This window comes from Eucalyptus grandis, chromosome 5 (assembly GCF_016545825.1).
Source record: "Eucalyptus grandis isolate ANBG69807.140 chromosome 5, ASM1654582v1, whole genome shotgun sequence".
Taxonomy (NCBI): Eukaryota; Viridiplantae; Streptophyta; class Magnoliopsida; order Myrtales; family Myrtaceae; genus Eucalyptus; species Eucalyptus grandis.
In genome coordinates, this window is record NC_052616.1 from 54,487,219 (window position 1) to 54,508,856 (window position 21,638).

The window sequence follows — 21,638 nt, forward strand, 5'->3', positions numbered from 1 at the left end:
CGCCGGGCGAGCATTCTCGTTATTCTTGACTGAGTCCAAGTGAGGTGACCAATGCAAGACGACGGCATTGGCTTCCCCAACTGCACGCCACACCTTTTGATCCTGAGACTGTTCCTTCTGTTGAGATATCTCCCATTTGTAATGACGAAAAAGTCCGGTTTTACTTATATGAATGATAATCCGTGGAGGAATCGAATTTGTTACGTGCGTCTAATCCATACGGACAAACCAAAATTCACAATTGTTAAGCCAGCATCACGGGTTTTTGTCCTGGGCTTAAGGTATTAAAACTGCTCTATATAATCAATTTATTCAATGACATGTCGGGTTATTAGGGTTTTTGAATATGACTAAATTATGTCAAGGATCACCAACAATCTAATATATCTATTGGTAAATCGTCTTGTAAAGTAGTTTTAGTAAATCAAGCTATTTTTGTATAAGGTTTTGACTTGTCGACATGTAGTACTTTCCTCTCTTCTTCTTTTTTAACCCCTCACCTTGTTCACTTACAAGTGAATTCCACTGCACAAACACCAATCACGTAACATCTGCAGTATATAGCCTGACAATCTCCGACCCTGCATCAAGCAAAACCATCCTAAGCACCACCAGCATCAAAACCGTAACATGGTTCACTCATCATCCACCCTTTATTTCCTTATTTCTTTGAGTGTTTTGATCCGAACCTACCCATCCCATGCACTATACTGCAACAACACCATCGAAACTTCACGTCGAGCAGCCCCTACGCAAAGAACCGCGATGCCGTCCTCAGTTCTCTAGCCTCTAATGTGGCTGCACATGATGGGTTCTACGACACGAGCACGGGCGAGAACCCAAACACCATCTATGCCATCGCTTTTTGCCGAGGGGATTCATCGGCAGATACCTGCGAGAGCTGCATGAGCTCCGCAGTCCGAGATTTGGTCATGAAGTGCCTTTACCAGAAGGCGGTTTTCTCCTGGGGAAACGGAGATCCGCCATGCTTTATCCGATACCTGACACTCCAATCTATGGGATACTGCAAACGAGTCCTAAGTATTTGATGGTCAACATGGCAACCGCATCACCATGGACCAAGACCAGTTCGATGAGGTGTGGAGGAACTTGATGGAAAGACTAGTGAGCAAAGCTTCAGACGGCACTTCAAGGCTCAAGTACGCCACGGGACAGAACAACTTGCCGGACAACAAGACGATCTACTCATTGTTACAGTGTAGTCCCGACTTGTTGCCAAATGATTGCGAGAGTTGCTTGAGGGAAGCCATTGATGATTACTATAGGTGTTGCCACGGATGGCAAGGCGGTTATGTTTACAAGCCGAGCTGTAATTTCCGATGGAATTGCACAAGTTTTCGAGTCAAGCCCCAGTCCATATCCGTCTTCTCCACCATCTCCATCTTCCATCACATCCAGCTACTCCGCCGGCTCCCAAAGTAGATATTGCCAAAGGTACGGCGTTTAAGCTCATGGAAAAAAATAATATCCTCCTATGTTCATGGGCTAATATGGGCAATTTGTGCATTGCAAGGGCAAAAAGTATGAGAACCTAAATGAAATTTTTTATGTATCAAGGTCAAAATTAATATGTAAACCTTCATCAATTTATTTGAGGGGGGCTAATAGGCTAATGGATTTTGCTAAAGAATGCCTTCCAAGGCACTTGTTAACAAGCCATTTAAGTAACTTCTGAAGTCTACTATACAATATTTTTCTCTTTTTTAAGTGTAATCAACACTTTTTGGAAATCATAATATTCCCTGTTAGGTGTGATGGGCACTCACTCTTTTGGATTGCAATTTAGTTGATGGTTTTAGTTATGCTGACAAAAACAATCATCTGATCAGGCACCTTGGCTGCTATCATCTCTTCAGTCGCTGTTTTTGTAATGCTTCTCTTCATCAGTTGTTGTTACCTTCGGAGGAGGCCAGCAGAGAAGAAATATGAAGCTGTACAAGAAGGAAGTGGTAATGATTGTCCTTTTATAAAAATAAAACACAAAAATGAAACTTTCAAATGAGAAACTCAAAATATTTTGAAGCTATGACCGGAAGACACGAAAAACAAGTCCAAGTCTAAACGACTTTGTTGTTCACTCATGAAGGTGTAAGCGAGATCACATCCTTGAAGTCCTTGCAATTCGATTGGGATACTTTGCTTGCCGCCACAAACAATTTTTCTCAAGAAAACAAGCTTGGCCAAGGTGGATTCGGGGGAGGTTTACCAGGTATATTAGTGATTATGAAAGACGTCTCAGAATTCACTCGATGCTCGGTAGGGTACCTGAAATTTTTTTAAAAAGTGCTTCTTCGCTGAATAGTGCTAGATGTAGTTTATTTTTACCGTGTACATTGACAACTCAACCATTATTGAACCAAAACCATGTCATGAACTTTCAGCTCACTTAATTCGCAATGGACGTTAAGAGGCTATATCATTCTCTTTTTATGAAGAATATATTCTGATTTTGTCTCTTCAGCCCTACGAATTACTGGTCAGCGACTCTTATTATCATAAGAGATGTCCACGGCCCTATCTTGTGAACGACGTAAACAAACAATTTTACAAGATAAAAAAAGAGGTGGAGAGTTCATGAGATCTTGTCCCCTTTACAAATTTTTGCAGGGTAGGCTTCCCAACGGGCAAGAAATAGCTGTGAAGAAGCTATCCCAAAGCTCAGGGCAAGGCGTCCAAGAATTTAAGAATGAGATTGTGTTGGTGGCGAAGCTTCAGCACCGGAATCTAGTGAGATTGCTCGATTTTCTTGGAAGGAGAGGAAAAGCTACTCATATACGAGTTTGTGCCCAACAAAAGTCTCGACTACTTCGTGTTTGGTTAGTTCCACTTACAATGGCTTTATCTTCATCTCTTAGGTATAGATGATTGAGCGAATACTTCTTTATTATATCATATATCATCTTTCGAATCTAACTCCTAGACTTTCAAGATTATACTTAATCTCATTCACATCCTTAAATCACTACACGAGATTCATTTGACAAAAGCAAACAATTAAATTGGCAAGACGCTACAATATAATATCAGGCATCGCTCGAGGGATGACGCTATCTTCATGAAGATTCTCGGCTTCGAATCATTCACCGTGATTTAAAAGCTAGCAACGTCTTGCTGGACAATGATATGAACCCAAAGATTTCAAATTTTGGCATGGCGGATTTTTGGAGTCGATCAAACTAAGGCAAACACTAGCAGAATCGTAGGAACCTAGTAATTTCTCCATTTTCGGAGTTTAATATTAGGTAGCTTCTGCTAAGAATTGATAAGGGTACTAACATTGACAATGGGCATCCCAACATGTATGGTTCTGGTGGTGGTTTCAGCGGGTACATGTCCCGGAATATGCGATGCATGGGCAATTCTCTCAAAAGTCCGATGTTTACAGTCATGTCCTCCTCCCTCGAGATCATTTGCGGCAAGAGGAATGACTACTACTACCGATCTGATGGAGGTGAAACTCTCGCAAGCTATGTGTAGTTTTTGTTATTATTATCATTATTTAATTGTTTCGCGACCTCAAGCTAAATAATACTATTCCGTGGTTCACTTGTTGTGTCCAAATGAACTGCTCTAGGCTTCTGAAGCATTGGAGAGACGATGTGCCTTCGGACCCAGCATTGGAGAATCTTATTCCAGAAGCCAAGTGCTAAGATGCATACACATTGGCTTTCTATGTGTTCAAGAAGATCCGGCTGATAGACCGACAATGGCGAGCATAGTTCTTAAGCGCAGCGAGGCAGCCAAACTCTTAGTCTACCAGTGCCACAAGGACCCGCCTTTTTTCCGGCGGATGGAACAGCCGAATAACATCGTAGCAAATGACCAGGGACAAGATCAAAACAACGGCGGCTCTGCACCTTTGTCGGTCAATGGAGTGTCGATCACTGAATTCTACCCCCGATGAAGCACATGAACATCTATTCACGGCATGATTTCATCTGCTTCTCGAGGCTTATGTGATGTTGCGTCCAGAAGTGCTATTTAGTTTTACATGAACTGTTTGATGAGTGCGCTTGTCGTCACTACTAATAAACCGGTAGCGATGCGGTTGTTTCCTTTTCTTTGTATTAGAAAAGCCACCTTTTTTTCTGATTGGATCGCGTTCTAAATTTTTCTTTTAAGTAAAAATATCATCCAACATGGACAAAGTGGCACCAAGAAAAGAACAAACATTGGTGAGGTTGGGCCCCAATTCCGTAACATTCTGGAAGCAGCTTGGCATTGTATTGGTCTCGTCGGGCATGCCTCTAATTACCTGGCGCACATAGGCCAAAAGTGGCAGCTACATTCTCTCAAAAGCAGCCACGTCCTGTCTTTATCTTTGTTTCTCTCTATTATTGTCTTTTGTTGTTCTATTGAACAATCCATGTGATATCAATATCCACGGACGTAGGGGCGTCCAATAGTTCGAACGACCTTAAATGAAAGCACGCCAGACCCGACCCCACCGAAAACCACATACACCCCAAGTTGTCAGGTCGGTTTAGACCGGCTCGGGCTTTCGAGGATTTTTTCTCCTTTGTATTTTAGTATTTTTTTTCCCAAAAAATAGTGAAAAATTATCTTTTATTTTCTCCACACGATCTATCCCACTTTTAACGAGGAAAATGATATTGTATGTTAGCATCAGCAAATTGTAGCAAATATATATACACCACGAAATCCCTTAATGAATGGGATTCTACAACAAAATTGTAAGGAAATCAAAAACTGATGAAAATAAAAGATTACCTAATATTACAATCTTAAACTACGTAAAGAGAATATTTACGACGACTAAAACATCTCTAGGTCAATGTTTGCAGATCATTCACCCTCCCAAAAGGATCAATCTTGGTACTTCACCCGTCCTTATGGATAATGACAGTGACATCAACTCCCCAACATGATGCGGACAAGTTTTCTATCATTCACTCCAAAGGATCGATGTTGGCTTGAAATGTTTTTGCAGTGTTAAATCTTCACATGATTCTTCAAGTTATATAAAAAATGCGAAAAGGATTGTCTTCCATTTTATTTATTCATTTATTTGTGATGTAAAAAGAAGTCAGAATCTCTCGACTTTTAAGCCACTTGGAAATCCAGAAATTGCCTGACATTCTAAATGATTAATTTTGGGAGTATCTTGCATTTTTTCTTTAATCTCATTGTCTAAGACCATGTAAAGTTTCTTATTTTCAATCTTATTTTTGCCAGTTTTGGATTGAATCTTAAAAATTATGTTCTGATGAATTATAGTACTCTTTGAGAATTCTTGGGAACAAAAGTGAGAGGACAAAAAAAAAAAAAAAACCTACCGAAGAATTGCCTGAAATCCTTTACTTATTATGTGAATTGAAACCGACTTGAAATTTTTGGGTCTTTTCGGTCAGGTTGGGCAGGAATTTTTGTCCATGTACTTTTATAACATACTTAACTTGTTTGCGACATGGATTCTGTCCTTTATTTTATGTTTATTTTTTTCACCTAATAATTACCGCTTATTTATGAGCTTTTGGGATTATTACCTTGCTTAGTTCATGTCATTTTAGAATCTTATGACAGAACTTAGATTCTTTAAATGTGCAGCTAAAAAAACTTATAACAACTATCTCATTGTATCCTCACCGATTCCACATCTCTATTATGAACAACTTTTTCATCTTAAAAAAAAAAAAAAAAAAAAACATTTTTTAGTCATGATAAACTATTTGTCCTCTCTTTCTTTAACTCTCTTACCCTTTGTTTTATGCTCCAATATACTAAATGATGCTTAAGTTTGGTTCACTTGTTAACAAAGATTGCTAAAACAAGAAACAGCTAGGTAGGTGTATCACGTGGATGCAAATTAAACATTTCCCGCCCTTGAAGATCGAGATGAAAAGTGGTTTTCCAAGTTGAAGTATCAAAGGTTCTTTTTTGGCTTTCTTTTTTAATTATCCGAGAGCCATTAATGCAAAGATCCCCGGTCATCTAGGGTCTGCATGGCAGCGTTTTCATCGTACCAAAATTTCTGTTCTTTGGTTCCCAGGAACAAAAAAAGCAAATGTAAACATGTTTGGTAACGCCAAGTTGTTTTCTATTCCCGGAATAGAAAGTTAGCCCGGAATAGATTTGGAGCGAAATGAGAAGCAAAAAAATTTGCTTTTTGTCCCGGGAACAATTTCTAGAAATAAGCTGATTTTCTTTTTTTTAATTTTCTTTTTATTTCCTTTTCTTGCCGTGGACCATCAACCGCCCGGCCATCGCCCGTTCTGCACGGTTGCCGCGCCGCCGTCGGTGCCGCCGCCGCCGGGCGCCGCCGCCGCCGGTCACCGGCCGCTGATCGCCGGTCACCCCGCCCGCCCGGGTCGCCGGTCGCCCAGGCCGCCATCTCCGCGCCACCCGCCGTCGCCGCCCACCGGTCACTCCGGCCGCCGTCCCCGCCGCTCGCCGCCCGCGGTCGCGGGCTGACGGCCCGCGACGCGGGGGCGGTGGCGGCGATCAGCGACAAGAATAAAAAATGAATAAATACAAACAAGAAATTGTTGCGTTACCAAACGCATTTCTATTCTTTTTTATATTCCAAGAGTAGAAATTTTGTGTAAAACGAGTTCTTTTTACTCGAAATTGTTCCCGGAGCAGAAATAGAAAAGAACGATTTCTGAAAAAAAAACTCTTCCCGAAGAGAAGCGTTGCCATGCGCAGCCCTAAAACCCATGGAGCACTTTATAAGCCCCATGAAAATAGTAAAGTGTAGGGATAAGCATGGCATGATTTGTTTAGGTTTTTGACGTCAAACCAAATCACATCGTATAAATACAATTTAAAGAAAAATGAAACCAAATCAAACGTTGTTGTGGTTAAGAACTGAACTGAACCATATTTTTGGGCTTAGTTCAGTTTGAAATAGAAATCGAACTGGTTTCTCTTCTTTCATTTTTTTCTCTCTTCATTTTTGTAAATTCATGAGATTTTTTTAATGTAAATTCATGAGATTAAACCCACTAAAGTGGCCTTGAAGGAGCATTGATTTCGAGGAAAAAACCAAAGGGTACACCCACAACATCTAAAAATTCAAAGAAAATGAAAATCAATTTAATTTCAAACTTAAAAAACAAAACAGGCTACTCCATGCATATATTATATTATAAGAATCTAAACAGCCTATTAAAATGTGAAGCCTAGAGGCGCTATAAGAAAAATAGGTTAAGGCGACATAATGAACCAAAGCTGACAAATTTCAATTTACTTCACTGAGGGAGGTTCCATTTTTATATTATTGGTATTGATTTATATGTTTCAACGAATCAACATTAAATTTGGAAACATTAGCTAATCAATCCTATCCGGTGGCACTAGAAATAATACTCTATATTGGATTTTGTCACCTTAGGGTGAACCAGTTTGTCACCTTTACCACACCCTTAGGAGATAAAAATGAAGTTTGTTCACCTTAAATAAAACTTAAGCCACTCGCTATTAATCCAATCAAAGAGGGGACTTTTGAATCTACAATGAAAAACAGGAAATTTCTCGCCTTTGGTCAGATTAAAGGCAACATAAAAATGTGACCAAAGGCCACAAACTACTGTTTTCGTGGCCTTACGTATCCTCTTGATTGGATTGGTTATAAAGATTTTCTTTGAAGACGAGAGAAGATAGCATCAAATTTTCAATATATAGTCAAACGTGCATAAAAACTCCTAAGTGATTGTCGCGACCTAATTTTCGGGTGTATCACCTAAAATTAGGTTAATGGACTACTAAGTCTTTAAACTTAGCTCGGGCTCTCCCAAGCCCATACCAATTTGCGACTTAAATCTAAATTTTTAAATATGCAAGAGGTTATTATCTAGAGTCGCCACTAATCGATTTATGATAGGTCGATGAGACACCGAAGTAAAATAAATAGTCTATAAACCGGAGACTAAGGGTACGGAGACTTGGTTACACTAGAATTTTCTAATGCCCTTTCGACCATTTCTTTTAATTTCAAAAATGTTTTTCAGGAAATTTTGATTTATTTTAAGCTAAATTACTATCATGCAAATGGTGACCACACGAGTGCTCATCCATTATTAAAACATTCAAATAAAAAATAATAAATAAATTGCATCACACAAAGCAAGCAATCATTTTTTTTTTTTTTTTGGTTTTCTTAAAAATTAGAATTCTTTTATGAAAATGCATTTTTAAACTAAATGACTTAATCTTATTAATATGCAAATTTTAATTAAATGGGCTTATTATGCAAACTAATTATTATGCACCTCATGACCTAACTTCACTAATTAACAAGCTTTGATTAAATAATCCTATTATGCAAACTAGTTAACATGCACCTAGTATTTTGGATTTTTTTATTGAAATTCAGAATTTATAAAGATCCTAATTAATCTATCTAAAAAGGGATAATTTTCTAATTTATTCTAGGGATTAATTTGACTTAAACCCTATCCTATCTTAGAAAACTATTGTTTAATTTTTTTATTTTATTTTATTTTAAAAAGAGGATAAGAATATGAAAATGTGCCAATTATATCTAAGACTCTAAAAGGCTATTTAAGTCTAATCCTAACTTATTTTTTTAAATATCTAAAAATGCAGTCCTAAAAATATTATCTAAAAAATGCAATCCTAGAAATATAATCCTAAAAATTTGATTAATTAAACCTACGTGTCTAATTTATTAAACCTATATGTCCTATATGCTCAATCAAGATTTTTATTTTTTTTTGATTTTTTGATGATTTTTAGTTTTTTTTAAAAGATAAGTAATTATTAAATAAATATTACATCTAAGCTATCAACAAAATAAATGATTAAAATAATCGAAAAAAATAATCTGTTGTCTTACGAGGTCAAATTAGCGATTATCTTAACCCTAATTATCACGACAAAGAGATCAAAATAATTAAAAATCTGATCCGAAATCTTACGGATCAAATTAATAATATAATGATTTAACAATTAAAATTCTACCAAAAAGCACTAAAATTAGTATAATTAAAAGTAATCCGATGTTTCTCGGATTAAATTAATAATTATATTAATTCGGACAAAATCCTAGTGGACAATGCCTACAAAATTTATTGACATCAAATATTACAACTTAAATAGATAAACTAAAATGAGATAAAATAAAACAAAATAAATAAAAAGAAAAACTAAACCACCTAAAGAAAGAGGGCTTGCTGCAGCGTTGATGGGCGCCGGACGGACGGTGGCCGGCGTCGGGACTCCGGCGGGAGCTAGCGGACGGCGACAGTGAGGGGCTCGAGCTTGGAGCAGCGGCGGAGGCGGAGCTGGACCGCGGGTCGCTGGGTGGCGACGTCGGCAGCGGTGCGGGGCTCGGCTGGCGTCGGGGCGTCGCGGACTGCTGGGCGGCGACGGCGTCGAGCTCCGGCGCAGGGTGCGTCGAATCGGGCGGCACTCTGGCCCGGTGACAAGCGAGCAGGAGGCAACGGCGTTGGGTCGTCTGGCGGAGGACAGCAGCAGCGCCTCGAGCTACTGGGCGGTGGTGAGCGGAGACACGGCAAGGGTTCGGTGCGGGGCTTTCGCGGGCTACTGCGAATCGTGGTAGCGGCGTCGTTGGTGCGGCGATGGCGCCGAGTGCTGGGCTGAGGCGAGCGGCGCGGTGGCGCGCGGATGTCAGTGTCCAGGAGGGTGGCACGGAAGTGATTGCTATGGCAGCGATCGACGGATCACAGGGGGCGCGGCGTCCAGCAGAAGTGGCGCGAGCGCTCGGACGGAGGCGGTGCGGTGGCGCGGCGAGGTCAGGAGCGGCGAGCTTGGAGCTCCGGCGTCGGGCTGGGCAGCAGCAGGTCGCGGGTAAAGAGGCACGGCGGCGATGGGAGACGCGTGCGGCAGGTGCAAAGGAGGAAGATGAACAGTGACTTTATTTTGCTTCCTTTTTTTTTCTCTCCCTCTTTTGCCTATTCGCACGTCTACTCTCTGCACTCACGTCTCTTTCACTCTCTCTTTTTGACTTTTCCTCTCTCTGCTCACTCCCTTTGCCGCCGTTGGTTTCTTTCTTCTCTGCAAATGGTCAGGAAAAAAAAAAAAAATGACTCCTCCTTTTGACTTTGTACGGTGGAGAAGGGGGGCTCCTTTTTCCTTTTCTTTTTACCGTCTCTGTTGCGCGAGTTCTTTCTCACGATTTTTTGGTCTTCCTTGCACGAATTTTCTCTCGCACGAATTCTTTCGAATTTTTCTGGTCGTCTGAAATTTTTTTCTGAATTCGCTCCCCGATTTCTTGCACCCCATTTCTCACGAACTGTAGCCCTTTTACAGTGAAAACAATCTTTAGAAAGTTGTGCTTCCTTGATTGTGGGAATTACAGAATTTCAGCCCGATTTGCCATCGCAAATTTACATTTCGGTTTTTCACTCACGTTACTAAAAACGCATCCCGAGGTTCGTTTGATTTTTGCAAACAGCTCACCCGATGAATATAATTTTTTGTACTTTTCTTTTGATTTATCAATCCGATCATTATACTCACCGATTTTAGGTTTGGCTTCCATTTTATTAATATCCTTGCCCTTTGTTCGCCTGATTTTTCAATTATTTATACATTTATCAAAATTTGAATACTCATCGAATTTCAAACTTCCATACATAATCAATCAAATCAATCTTCCCCATTTTTATTTTTCCTTTTCAAAATGTAATTTTGATTTTTCCAAAATTAGGTGTCAACGCGATATATGAAACTTGTCCCTCTTGATGTAAATGGCTGAATTTTTTGTACGTATACGACAAGTGAGTTACCATTTAAACCATTTAATTCCAAAAGCACGGTATTGAGGGAATTATAGTCTTCTAAGGCTGCAGCATGGTAAAATTTCTGAAATAGAAATTGATTTCTAGCCAAAAATCAATTTCTCAATTTCTATTCTCCTGGACAAGTTTCCGAGCAAAGAAACCCGTTTGATAACGATTCAAAATTTCTATTTCTAAAACAGAAATCCATTTGATAACAAAAAAAAAAAAAAAAAAAAATCTATTTCTATGAATCATGATGTCCCCATCTTTTTACCTCACTCTTCTTGATGCTTGTGATGGTAATTTAATTTGATAAAAGCTGTAAAAAGAAGCGATGCGGCATTGATATGAATTCGATCTTTCCATTCACATGTTCAAAAGGTAAGGAATGGACAGAGCATGAATCTATGAACATGAACCTAGCATAGATCCTGGAAAAGGGAGGTCATGACAGGAATTCAACATGAAATTACATGAGGTAGAACCAGCATGGGCACTACAGCATTGTCTAATAGAGTTTCACTATGGAGATATACATCTAACAAGTTTAAGCATGCACCAATTCAGGACACTATAACTCAGAATACACTTCCTTTGTTTTAGCCAAAGCTTAGTAGCATACCTTGCAAGTTAGGAATTAACTCCTTAATGATCTGTACCTATCAAGTAGCAAAGACACCACAACAAAATTGTATACGGTCTATAACACGAACCTAACATGTGAAACGCCGAAATCACGATAAAATGAGGAAATGCCAAACAAGATGGCTCTAAACTCACATATTTGCCTCCTCACGGATCAACAAGTAGACATCAATTGCTTCTCGCACCTACCACCAAATGCCACAAGAATTGGGAGTCTGTTCTTGGATGCCAAAATATTACCAATTCGGTCGACATTCTTTAAACTTTGAATTTACAGAATAAAATGATAGCAGGGACAACATAATTATATGACAACCACTCAAACTATAAAAGCCCAGAAGCTAGGGCGTTGAAGAAAGGGTTGAAGCCAAGTACCCCCAAAACCGAAGAAATGAACAAGAACAGAGACAAGACAAAAGAGCACCATTTATTAACACAAAGTGATTATGTGCGAAAACAGAGCAGCCCAGACTCGCGGCACAAATTGCGAGCACAAGCCTGAGAACAAGCATAGAACAACCAATAAAGAGCGAAAAGGGAAGGATCAATCGAACCTCGTAAGGAATCGAGCGAAAGGGGCGACGCAAGCTGGATCCATGAAATCGAGAGCGGAAGGGGATGCGGATGAAGATGGGCGACGAAGATGGGCGGACAGCGACGGTGGCCCAGGTTGGGCGGCCGGATCCAGCGGGAATCGAGAGTGGAAGGGGACGCTTAGACGAAGATGGGCGACGGAGATGGGCGACATACTGGAGATGGGCACGGCGACCGGTTGACGCACGACGATTGGAGATGGGCGACGACAACGGAGATGGGCGACGGCGGCAGGCTCTTGGAGGTTGGGCGATGACGAGCGGCTGGGCGATGGCAACTGGAGCCCGAGTGCTGGGGACGCGGACAGACGAGGCGGGTCCGCGAGACAACCGGAGCAAATTGGCGGGTCGAGATGAGCGGCGAGGGCGATGGCAACGGTGATGGCGACGGCAACGGTGAGATGAGCGGCGATGGCGAGGATGAACAGCTTTGAGTCGCTAGGGTTTTTGGTTGAGGTGAGGAGAAGGAATGGGAAAGCTATGGTAGTGAGGAGAGAAGGAGTCAATGTTTGCTTGAAGGAAGAAGGGGGATGGATAAGAAATAATTTCTATTTCTACTTCAGAAATAGAGAAGCTAAAATTTTAGCTTCGATTTCTCACCAAAATAATTTCTGAAACAGAAATCTGTTTCAGAAATAGAAAATCAATTTGCGTTACCAAATGGATTTGTTCCAAACCTGTTCCTAGGAACAGAGAAATTGAGAAATTGAGAAACAAAAATTTTACCATGCGCAACCTAATTAATATTCTAAAAGAGCCCTGGGTTCTAGATTAGCAAATTGAATATAAAAGTTGGCACTTCAGGAAGGAATTATTCAGATGAGCAATTCGACGGAGTTCTCTACATATATCTCGAAAGTTTGATGTCGGAGCATTCGGAGGCAATATCGATTCAACGAAAGTTCTATCGATCGCATAGTTACCAATACTTTGGTAACCATACCGATACTTTGGTAATCGTGTGTTTTGAAGGGTGTTCACATTCATCAAATCAAGCAAGTCTTGGATAGCTACACCCACTAATATTTATTTCTTATATTTTCAAGGTGTAGTAAAGGTGTATAAGGTTTCTCGAGTATTTATTTATGAGTTATTTGTCTTCCTAAAGAGTCTTATTAATTACTCATACTTGGAGGGTTGTTCCAAGTTCGTCTATATAAACATGCTATGATAAATAAGAATGTAGATTTATTTTGAGTGATAAGTCATTTAACCCTCGGCTTGAGAACAAGAAGTATTTCTTGTTATGCTCTTATCTCTTAGGTGGATTCCTACGAGTGGCAAGCGATATATCAATTTAGTTCTCACTTGTGTTACCTCCTACTTCTCTACACTTTCTTTAGCATCAAATTGATATCAGAGCTTTGGTTCAATGGCTGGTCATCATCGACGTGGACCAAAAGTTGTGTCTTCTATAGCTCGGAAAGAGACCTACGAGACATGGAGGTGGATGATTTAAGGAGACAAGTGCAACAACTGTAGGAGCATTTGCAACGCTTGAACATCCGGAATGTGATGAGTCGCGTCATGATTCAGAAAATGGTCCCTTTGATGAAGAGGACATCAACCCCTTTGTGGGTGCTTGAAGTCGTGCTTGAAGTGAGGAAGAACTTCCTCGACGTCAATATCAAAGGTTTCATGGAATTGAGCAAGATTCCTATGTAAAGGTTGATATTCCTGAATTTGAGAGAAGATGCAATCAGAAGCATGCTGTAGAAAGTCTTTGACTACAAAGACATTTCGAATGATTGAAAGGTGAAGCTAGTTGCTATCAAACTTAAAAAGAATGCTTCAATTTGGTGGGAGCACTTGAAGAAACAAAGAGCTCATGAAGAAAGAAGCCGTATCGTAACGTCGGAGAAGATGAGGCAAGAATTGAAGAAGAAGTTTTACTACCAAACTATCATCAAGATACTTTCCTTCAATTCCACAATTTCAAACAAAAGGAGCTATTTGTGGAAGAACATACCGCGGAATTTGATCACCTCATGATGGTTTGTGATGTTTCTGAAGGAGAGGAGCAAACTATTGCCCGTTACCTAGTGGACTTCGATATGAAATCAGTAATGTTATCCAACTTCAACCTTATTGGATTGATAATGATGTTTGTCAACTTGTACTTAAGGTAGATCGACAACTTAAAGAGGCTCGTGGTCATACCTCTCAATATCGGAATAAAGAAGACTTTTCTAAGGGTGAGAGAGCATCTACTTCTATGTTAGGGCGACCGCTTCAAAGTTGACTCCTAAGAATGATGAAGTGTCAAGTTCCAAGCGCCGTAACTCTATCCGATGTTTCAAATGTCCAGGTTTTGGACATATTGCATCAAATGTCCAAATCACAAGATCATCTCTCTAGTATAAGAAGAACTTGAGGAAGAGCAATGTGAAGATTCCCTTGGTACAAATGAAACATCCGAGGAGAAAGATGAAGTTATCTATGGAGATCAAGTTGAGTTTCTAATTCTTCATTGTGTCTTGAATGTTACTCCTAGTGAGGATGGTATGTGGCTTCGAATAATATTTTTCATACTCGATGCACTTCTCATGGAAAGGTGTGTGATGTCATCATTGATGGAGGAAATTGCATGGTGGAGAAGTTGCACCTGAAGACGGAAAAGCACCCACAACCTTACAAGCTCTCTTGGCTTCACAAAGGGAATGAGGTAAGGGTTGATGAGCTATGTCTTGTTCAATTTTCCATCGGAAAAATATATAAAGATGAAATGTGGTATGATATTGTTCTTATGGATGCTTGTCATTTGCTTCTTGGGGGAGGCCATGGCAATTGGATAGAAAAACTAAGCATGATGGGTTCAAGAATACTTATGCTTCTAAGAAAGATGGAGTTAAAATCACCTTGGGTCCTTCTAAAATGAAGAGCACTCTAAACCATCTAATGGGGAAGGAAATAATTTACTCTCTAAATCTGAAGTTGATAAGGCTTTGGAAGAATCCTCAGAGGCGTATGCTCTTGTGGTCTTATAAGAGAATGAAGAACACCATGACGTCCCTTCTCAAGTAGAACCTCTTCTTCGAGAGTTTAAGGATGTTGTTTTGAAAGAGATTCCGCCCGATCTTCCACCCATAAGAGAATTTAGTATTGTATTGATTTTGTTTTGGGAGCCACCATTCCAAACAAGGTAACACATCAAATGAGCCCTAAAAAAGCATGAAGAGCTTCAACGACAAGTGGATGAACTTGTGGCTAAAGGAATGGTGAGAAAAAGCATGAGTCCGTGTGTGATCCCTGCTCTTCTTGTGCCAAAGAAGGATGGGTCGTGGCGTATGTGTATTGATAGTCAAGTGGTAAACAAGATAACCATCAAGTACCATTATCCTATTCCTTGATTCGATGATCTTCTTGAACAACTCCATGGTGCTATTATCATTTCTAAGATTGATCATCGAAGTGGATATCATCAAATTCGAATGAGAGCTAAAGATGAATGGAAAACTGCCTTCAAAACAAGAGATGGCCTCTCTATGAGTGGATGGTCATGCCTTTCAACCTCTCTAATGCTCCTAGTACATTTATGCGCCTTATGAATCATATCTTCAAACCATTCATTAGCAGCTGTGTCGTTTATTTTGATGACGTTCTTGTTTGTAGCTCTATTCATGAGCAACACTTGCAGCATCTTTTCCAAGTTTTGAGTTTCTTCGGGAGCAAAAGTTATATGTCAACTTAAAGAAGTGTCACTTCTTTACTAATAGCCTTGTCTTCCTAGGCTATGTTATTTCTAAGGAGGGCATCAAGATGGATTCTAGCAAGGTGAAGGTGATCATAAGTTGACCCATTCCAACCTCTATTCATGATATTTGAAGTTTCCATGGTTTGACATCTTTTATCGCCGCTTTATCAAGCATTTCAATATCATCATTTCTCCTATCACCAAATGCTTGAAGGAGAAAGTTTCAAGTGGACTAAAGAGGCACAACGAAGCTTCAAACTCCCTAAAAGAAAGGTAACTACGGCTCCAATTCTTGCATTTTCAGATTTTAATAAAGTCTTTGAAATTGATTGTGATGCTTCTAATGTGAGAATTGGTGCGGTTCTTAGTCAAGAAGGAAAGCCTATTGCATTCTTTAGTAAGAAATTGAATAATTCCCACAAGAATTATTGTACTTATGATAAAGAATTTTATGCTACTTTTAGAGCTTTAGATCTTTGGAAATAAGACTATGCGAGCTGCTGTTAAGATAAGTTTATGCTTTTGAAAGGCTTAAAGTGGTAAGTTCATTAGAAAATTAATCGGAGAATATGCAATAGAAAGGTGAAATAGAGTGGAAGCTCTTATTTATTTTTATAATCAGAGGTATAAACTCATACCCATTTATCTGAAAATCCATAAAACACCATGCAAGGTACACGAATAGATAAATATTTAATTCAAGCTTTTGATAGATGCAATTTGCTTTGAAGAGTCAATTTTTGAAGAAAATATGTCAGGATGCAAATATTACTTCATCATCTAACATGATGTACAAAACAAGCTATTCAAGTAATTTATTGGCTTCTCTCTCTTATAACTTGTATCGATTTAATATAATCTCCGAAAGACATTTTTGTTGTTGCTTCACACTACATAACGATATTATGTCTTAATATCTTCTTTCAATGGAATATAGGGAAATAGTGAAATGTAGAAAGCAAAGTTGATTTTCTTATTTCAGAGGGTGGCACCCTTGACCCGCCTTTGCCGGATGGCCTTCACTAACGACCTATGGAGAGCTGGCCCCCTCTCGAGTGACTCGCGTTAATGCTGCTGCCCGACCACATTCAATCATTCACGAAACTTTTAATTAGCAATGTGTCAACATAACATGAAGAGCAAACTCAAACAAGTAAAAAGAAACACACTGATGCGCCAATTTCTAGCCAAAACGAGAAAAACCCACAAAATAGCCCTTTGAGCTGTCTCTCACTCTCTCCCCTCACAACTCTGCCGCCTCTCACCACTCGGGTGATGTGTATCTCGCGGCTTTTGCCGTCGATATCGCTGTCGATGTATCATAGAGAACTCCACAAAGAACTTCTATCATTAGTGGTTAATAGCCATCTGTAAATCGAAATTTAGGGTCAAGGCTATGCTTAGGAGTTCAATATACGGTTGATCCATTCAATTTGCAAGTCATTTCCTTCTTATATCAGAAGCCTTCTACGTCGAATCATTGCTTCAGAAACTTTGTGGTCGTCCTTCTACCATATCGTACTCTCCCATTCCATTCCCATCGGCATTGCCCACTAATCTTCTTTGTGCACGGTCAATACGACAAAATCAGAACTAGTTTCAACTTTCTTTTTCTTTTTTTGTTTACTCCCAGCAATAATGATGTAATAATCGTACATATTCTTCTCGGAAGAATAGACTTTTAAGCTGATGAGAAACATGTTGACTATCCTAAAGATCATCCTCCGATGAAATATATAGGTAGAAGGTACTTTATTTTTTTACCCGTTGAAATTAAAATGTTATAAAATTTTTTAAAAAAATATGAAAATATTACATGAGCGAATTTATATGTCAACTAGTATATTCTATTCAAATTTCATATTTTAAGAGTTAGAAAAAATTAAAGTGTGAACCTAACAAGATTAAGAGTAGGGAAAAGTAAATTCCAATCCGAATGTGTTACGACCTACCTCTCGAGGAAGGGAATAAGTTTAGAGATATTGCCTAAAAAATGGGCCTACACTCCATGATCGGACATAAGCTCTCCCAAGCCCATACCTCATATGACATTGGATGTTCAAATTAAGAGTATAAAAATTTTCAAAAGAATGAATTGCCACCAGCCTATTGGGGTCGGCTAGAAATCAAGTAATGCATATAAGAATACCTCACTTCCTACGTAACTAGAAAATTTAGGTTCGGGATTTGATTACACTAATTAAATTATTAGTGCCATTTCGGTACCTAATATTGTTCATTTTGAAAAAAAAAACGATTTTTGTCAAGCGGTCTGCATTAATTTTACACCTCTTCGACTAACGTGTGAGGTAATCATGCGAGTGCACAATCATTAAAGTAACAAACAATAATCGGGAAAGGCATTGATTAAATTGCAAGGAAAAGAAGCATTTAACAATTAAGATTAATTCCTAACTAAGCTAAGGGAAGTCATAATAAACGTATCAATATTGCACAATCAAGGGCATTTGTCTCTAAGGACAATTGAAACCCTAAAGTAGAGCCCTAAGGACTTGGTCATACTTAAGCATAATTTTAAATTGAAAGACTCCTACATTTTAAAAGAAATTAACCTAAAGGATTAATTTAAAATATTTTATGAATGTTAATTTTTAATTTTTTACGATTTTTTGGGATTTTTGAAATTTTTTTAAAAATATTTTTCGATTTTTTTAAATTTTTGATTAATTAATTAATTTTATTTATTTATTTCAATTTTTAACTGATTTTTTGTTCTTTTTAATATTTATTTATTGTTGATAAAAAGGGATTCGGACCGGGTCAAGAGACCCGACCCAACTAAACAGACCCGAACCCTATTGTATCGGGTTAGACCAAAAACATTAACCCTAAAAGGCCGCTCGGAATTAATTATAAAAGCCCGTGAATTTTTATATTTTTAACTCATTTTTGGCTCACATTTGAAATGAGCCCAGCCCATAACAGAACACCCATGCACACTAGGGGTGAGCGTGGTTCAGTAGAACAGGGAACCGGAACCGAACCGGAGGAGGTTCCGGTTCGGTTCCCGTTCCTAAGGGGACCGGTTCCGGTTCCCGGTTCGGTTCCGGTTCCCATAGGAACCGGAACCTGAGGAACCGGAACAGGCAAAGTTAAAAAAAAAACCTAATTTCTTCCATGCGATTCCCCCCCTTCTGTTCAACTTTCCCCCTTTCCTTTCTTTTTCTCTCTCTCTTTTCTCCACTTTTCCTCCTCACGTCACTTCCTGCCCCCACTTTTTCTTTTCCTCTCTCTCTCTCTCTCTCTCTTCTCTTTCCCCCTCTCTCGGCCGAACCCCCACCTCTTCTTCTTCTTCTTCCTTCCTCTCGCCGGTTCTTTGCTTCACCCACCACCACACCGCCGCCCCACGCCCTACTCACCACCACCTCTTGGCCACCAAACCCCCACCACCCACTTTGCTCGTCCAACAAGCTGTCTCACCGTTGAGCCCGACGAGCTGTCTTGCCGTCCGCGCCACCGTGAGGCACCGCCGCCGTCCCAAGCCACCATCACCACCTCTTGCTGCCGCTTGCTCACCCGTCCGGCCATCGTTGCTCCGAACCGTCACCACCTCCGCCCGAACCGAGCTCTTCCCCCCTTGGCCGTGGGTTGAGCCGCGGCTGCCGCCCGTCTTCGGTGCGCCGTTCATGCCGCCGTTGGTGCTGTGAGACTCGTGCCTTCGTCGCCGTCGCGCCACCGTCGCCGCGTGCTCGCCGTCGCCCGATCAAGAAGAAGCTGGTGAAGAAGATGAGGCGGAAACAGGCCCATCCCTCACCGGATTCGCATGCGGACCGACAACACCATCGGGTTCATATCCAATTCCTTCCTTTACTATTATATCAAGAGACAGATATTTCGAGAACAAAAGCTAGAGGCTGAAGTTTGCGAGCGAAATTCCCCGCTGCGAAGAAAAAGAATCTTAGTGTTTGGAATGAATGAAGTGCTTTATTATTTATTTTATCTTTTTGGCGAGAGTTATGTGCCTGTTTCTGCTAAATGGATGACGGAAAGGTGTGCCGTATGTAGATGGGTTGAAGATTGGGACTATAACAAAATGATAATCTGCAACAGGTCTTATATCTTTTCGGATAGCATTTGTCCACCTTTTTTTTGGTATTTGAATCAAAGGTCACTAGATAGTTTGTCTTCTTCTGTAAATGTACTGGATTCACTCTTGATTGCGGTGTCAAATAGCTGTGCATCAAGAATGTTATGGGGGTAAACAACGTCCAAGACTTCACTTCATGGGTTTGCGGGGCATGTGAAACGCCCGATGTGAGGAGGCGTGTTGTCTTTGTCAGTAGAAGGTTAGATTCAATGTCTTAATCTCCTATTGTCCTCATATGTTGTTTCTTATACTTTTAAATTATTTGACGTTCATGGTGACAATATTAGATATATCACTTTTGATTTTTTAGAATATTACTATTGGGATTTTGAGGAAGCCGTATCATATGAAATTCATTATCACAGTTGTCGACTTTTGCTCTAAATCTATGTCTTGGTGTTGTGTGAGTTAGTATTTTCTTGCTTGAAATTATTTTGACTGCTTAAATGCTGGTCTCTAGGGGTGCTTTGAAGCCAACGGATATCGAGCCGCTCTGGGTTCATGTCACATGCGCGTGGTTTTGCCCCGAAGTTGGCTTTCGAATCATTAGAAAATGGAACCAGCCACCGGAATACTTAGAATTCCTCCAACTTCTTTTTTGAAGGTAATCCATACTTATTTAGATTTACAGTTTTGAAGATTGCTGTTTCTTTGATGTGGTGGATTGTACTTATTGTGGAAATGATAAAAGCGTTTAGCAATAGAGGAGAACCTGATTTCATAATAGCTTTATAGCAGCTTACTTGTTCGAGTTGAGTATTTGAGTCTCGATGTGTTGATTTTGTTTGTTGTCTCTTTTGCTTAGTTTATTTGCCATTAACTTCTAGATGCTCGGTGCTTCTTTTCAAATGCTTTTCTTTGCTTGTGGTGCGAGTTGTGTAATATGTAAGCGGACTCATGGTTCCCTGCACTCAATGCAGCAGATGTCCTACTTATTTTCAAGTTATGTGTGCTGCAAGAGCAGGACACAGCATGGAAGTAAGTCCTTATATAGATATATATTATTTTCATGACTTTTATCAGAACTAACATTGGTAGAATTTCTTGAGCTGGATTTTTTAATCTATTCGACGCTCGCTCTTGCTTTCTTTCTATTTTCTTTGGCGTTAGATTTCAAGGAAGGATATGTTAGATAGATACTCATGTAAGTTTACACCGATTCTATATCTTTGTTTTCAGTTACACCGCCTGGAGAAGAGTGGGAGTCAAATAACAAAGAAGTTGATATATTGCGCCGATCATAGGTTAGATTGGTTCCCCTTGTCTACATGTTTTAATTCTCTGCTTCAATCTCATGTCCAGAGCCGTTTTGTTAAGTCTATTGCCTAGAAGATTTAACAACTATGATCCATTGACTAAAAACTATATGGTGCATGCTGCCTTGTCCTGGAAAAATATGATTTTACTTGGATGATTATGCAGAAGGTTCGACAGCCAAGAGGTTGATTATAACTATGTCATGGTCATTAACAAGTACGTTTGCTCCTCCAATTTTTATCATCGCATTTTTGCTTGATGTGTCTTTCATAATGGCTAATATTAAATTACTGTTTCGAGAGGACAGAAAAGCATCGAATATGTTTCTAAATCTGGTATACATGGATGGGGACCCTTTGCTCGAAGAAATATTCAGGAAGGAGAAATGGTACCTTCTTCTGAAAACTACCTCATTATTTGCATGTTATGCTTTAGTTGGACGGAAATGCTATATTTGTCATTATACTTTTCATTTATTCTTGGAAATGGAGGACATGATAAAAAGAGACAAGTACATCGATTTATATTCTCAAATGTTTTTCGTTTTTTCATTACCATAAAGAGTGGAGTTTAGGAAGTGTGTTTCTTCATGA

At 39.7% G+C, this 21,638-nt stretch overlaps 1 protein-coding gene and 1 pseudogene across 1 annotated transcript; both read left to right on the forward strand.

Annotated features, from left to right (window-relative positions):
- Positions 1-1,074: 1,074 nt before the first annotated feature.
- Positions 1,075-3,925, forward strand: LOC120286393 (annotated as a pseudogene).
- Positions 3,926-20,696: 16,771 nt separating this feature from the next.
- LOC104446728 lies at positions 20,697-21,638 on the forward strand. Its single transcript, XM_039312414.1, has 4 exons — positions 20,697-20,766; positions 20,968-21,032; positions 21,211-21,261; positions 21,346-21,638. Exons 1-4 carry the CDS (start codon positions 20,734-20,736, stop codon positions 21,617-21,619), a joined length of 423 nt encoding a protein of 140 aa, XP_039168348.1. The 5' UTR covers positions 20,697-20,733; the 3' UTR covers positions 21,620-21,638.

Excerpts from the sequence above, each read along its gene's own strand:
- LOC104446728 (XM_039312414.1), top strand. The coding sequence starts at position 20,734 with ATGTGTGCTGCAAGAGCAGGACACAGCATGGAA. Across the intron at positions 21,033-21,210 it reads ATATATTGCGCCGATCATAG|AAGGTTCGACAGCCAAGAGG; the intron begins GTTAGATTGGTT and ends ATGATTATGCAG. Across the intron at positions 21,262-21,345 it reads TATGTCATGGTCATTAACAA|AGGACAGAAAAGCATCGAAT; the intron begins GTACGTTTGCTC and ends TACTGTTTCGAG.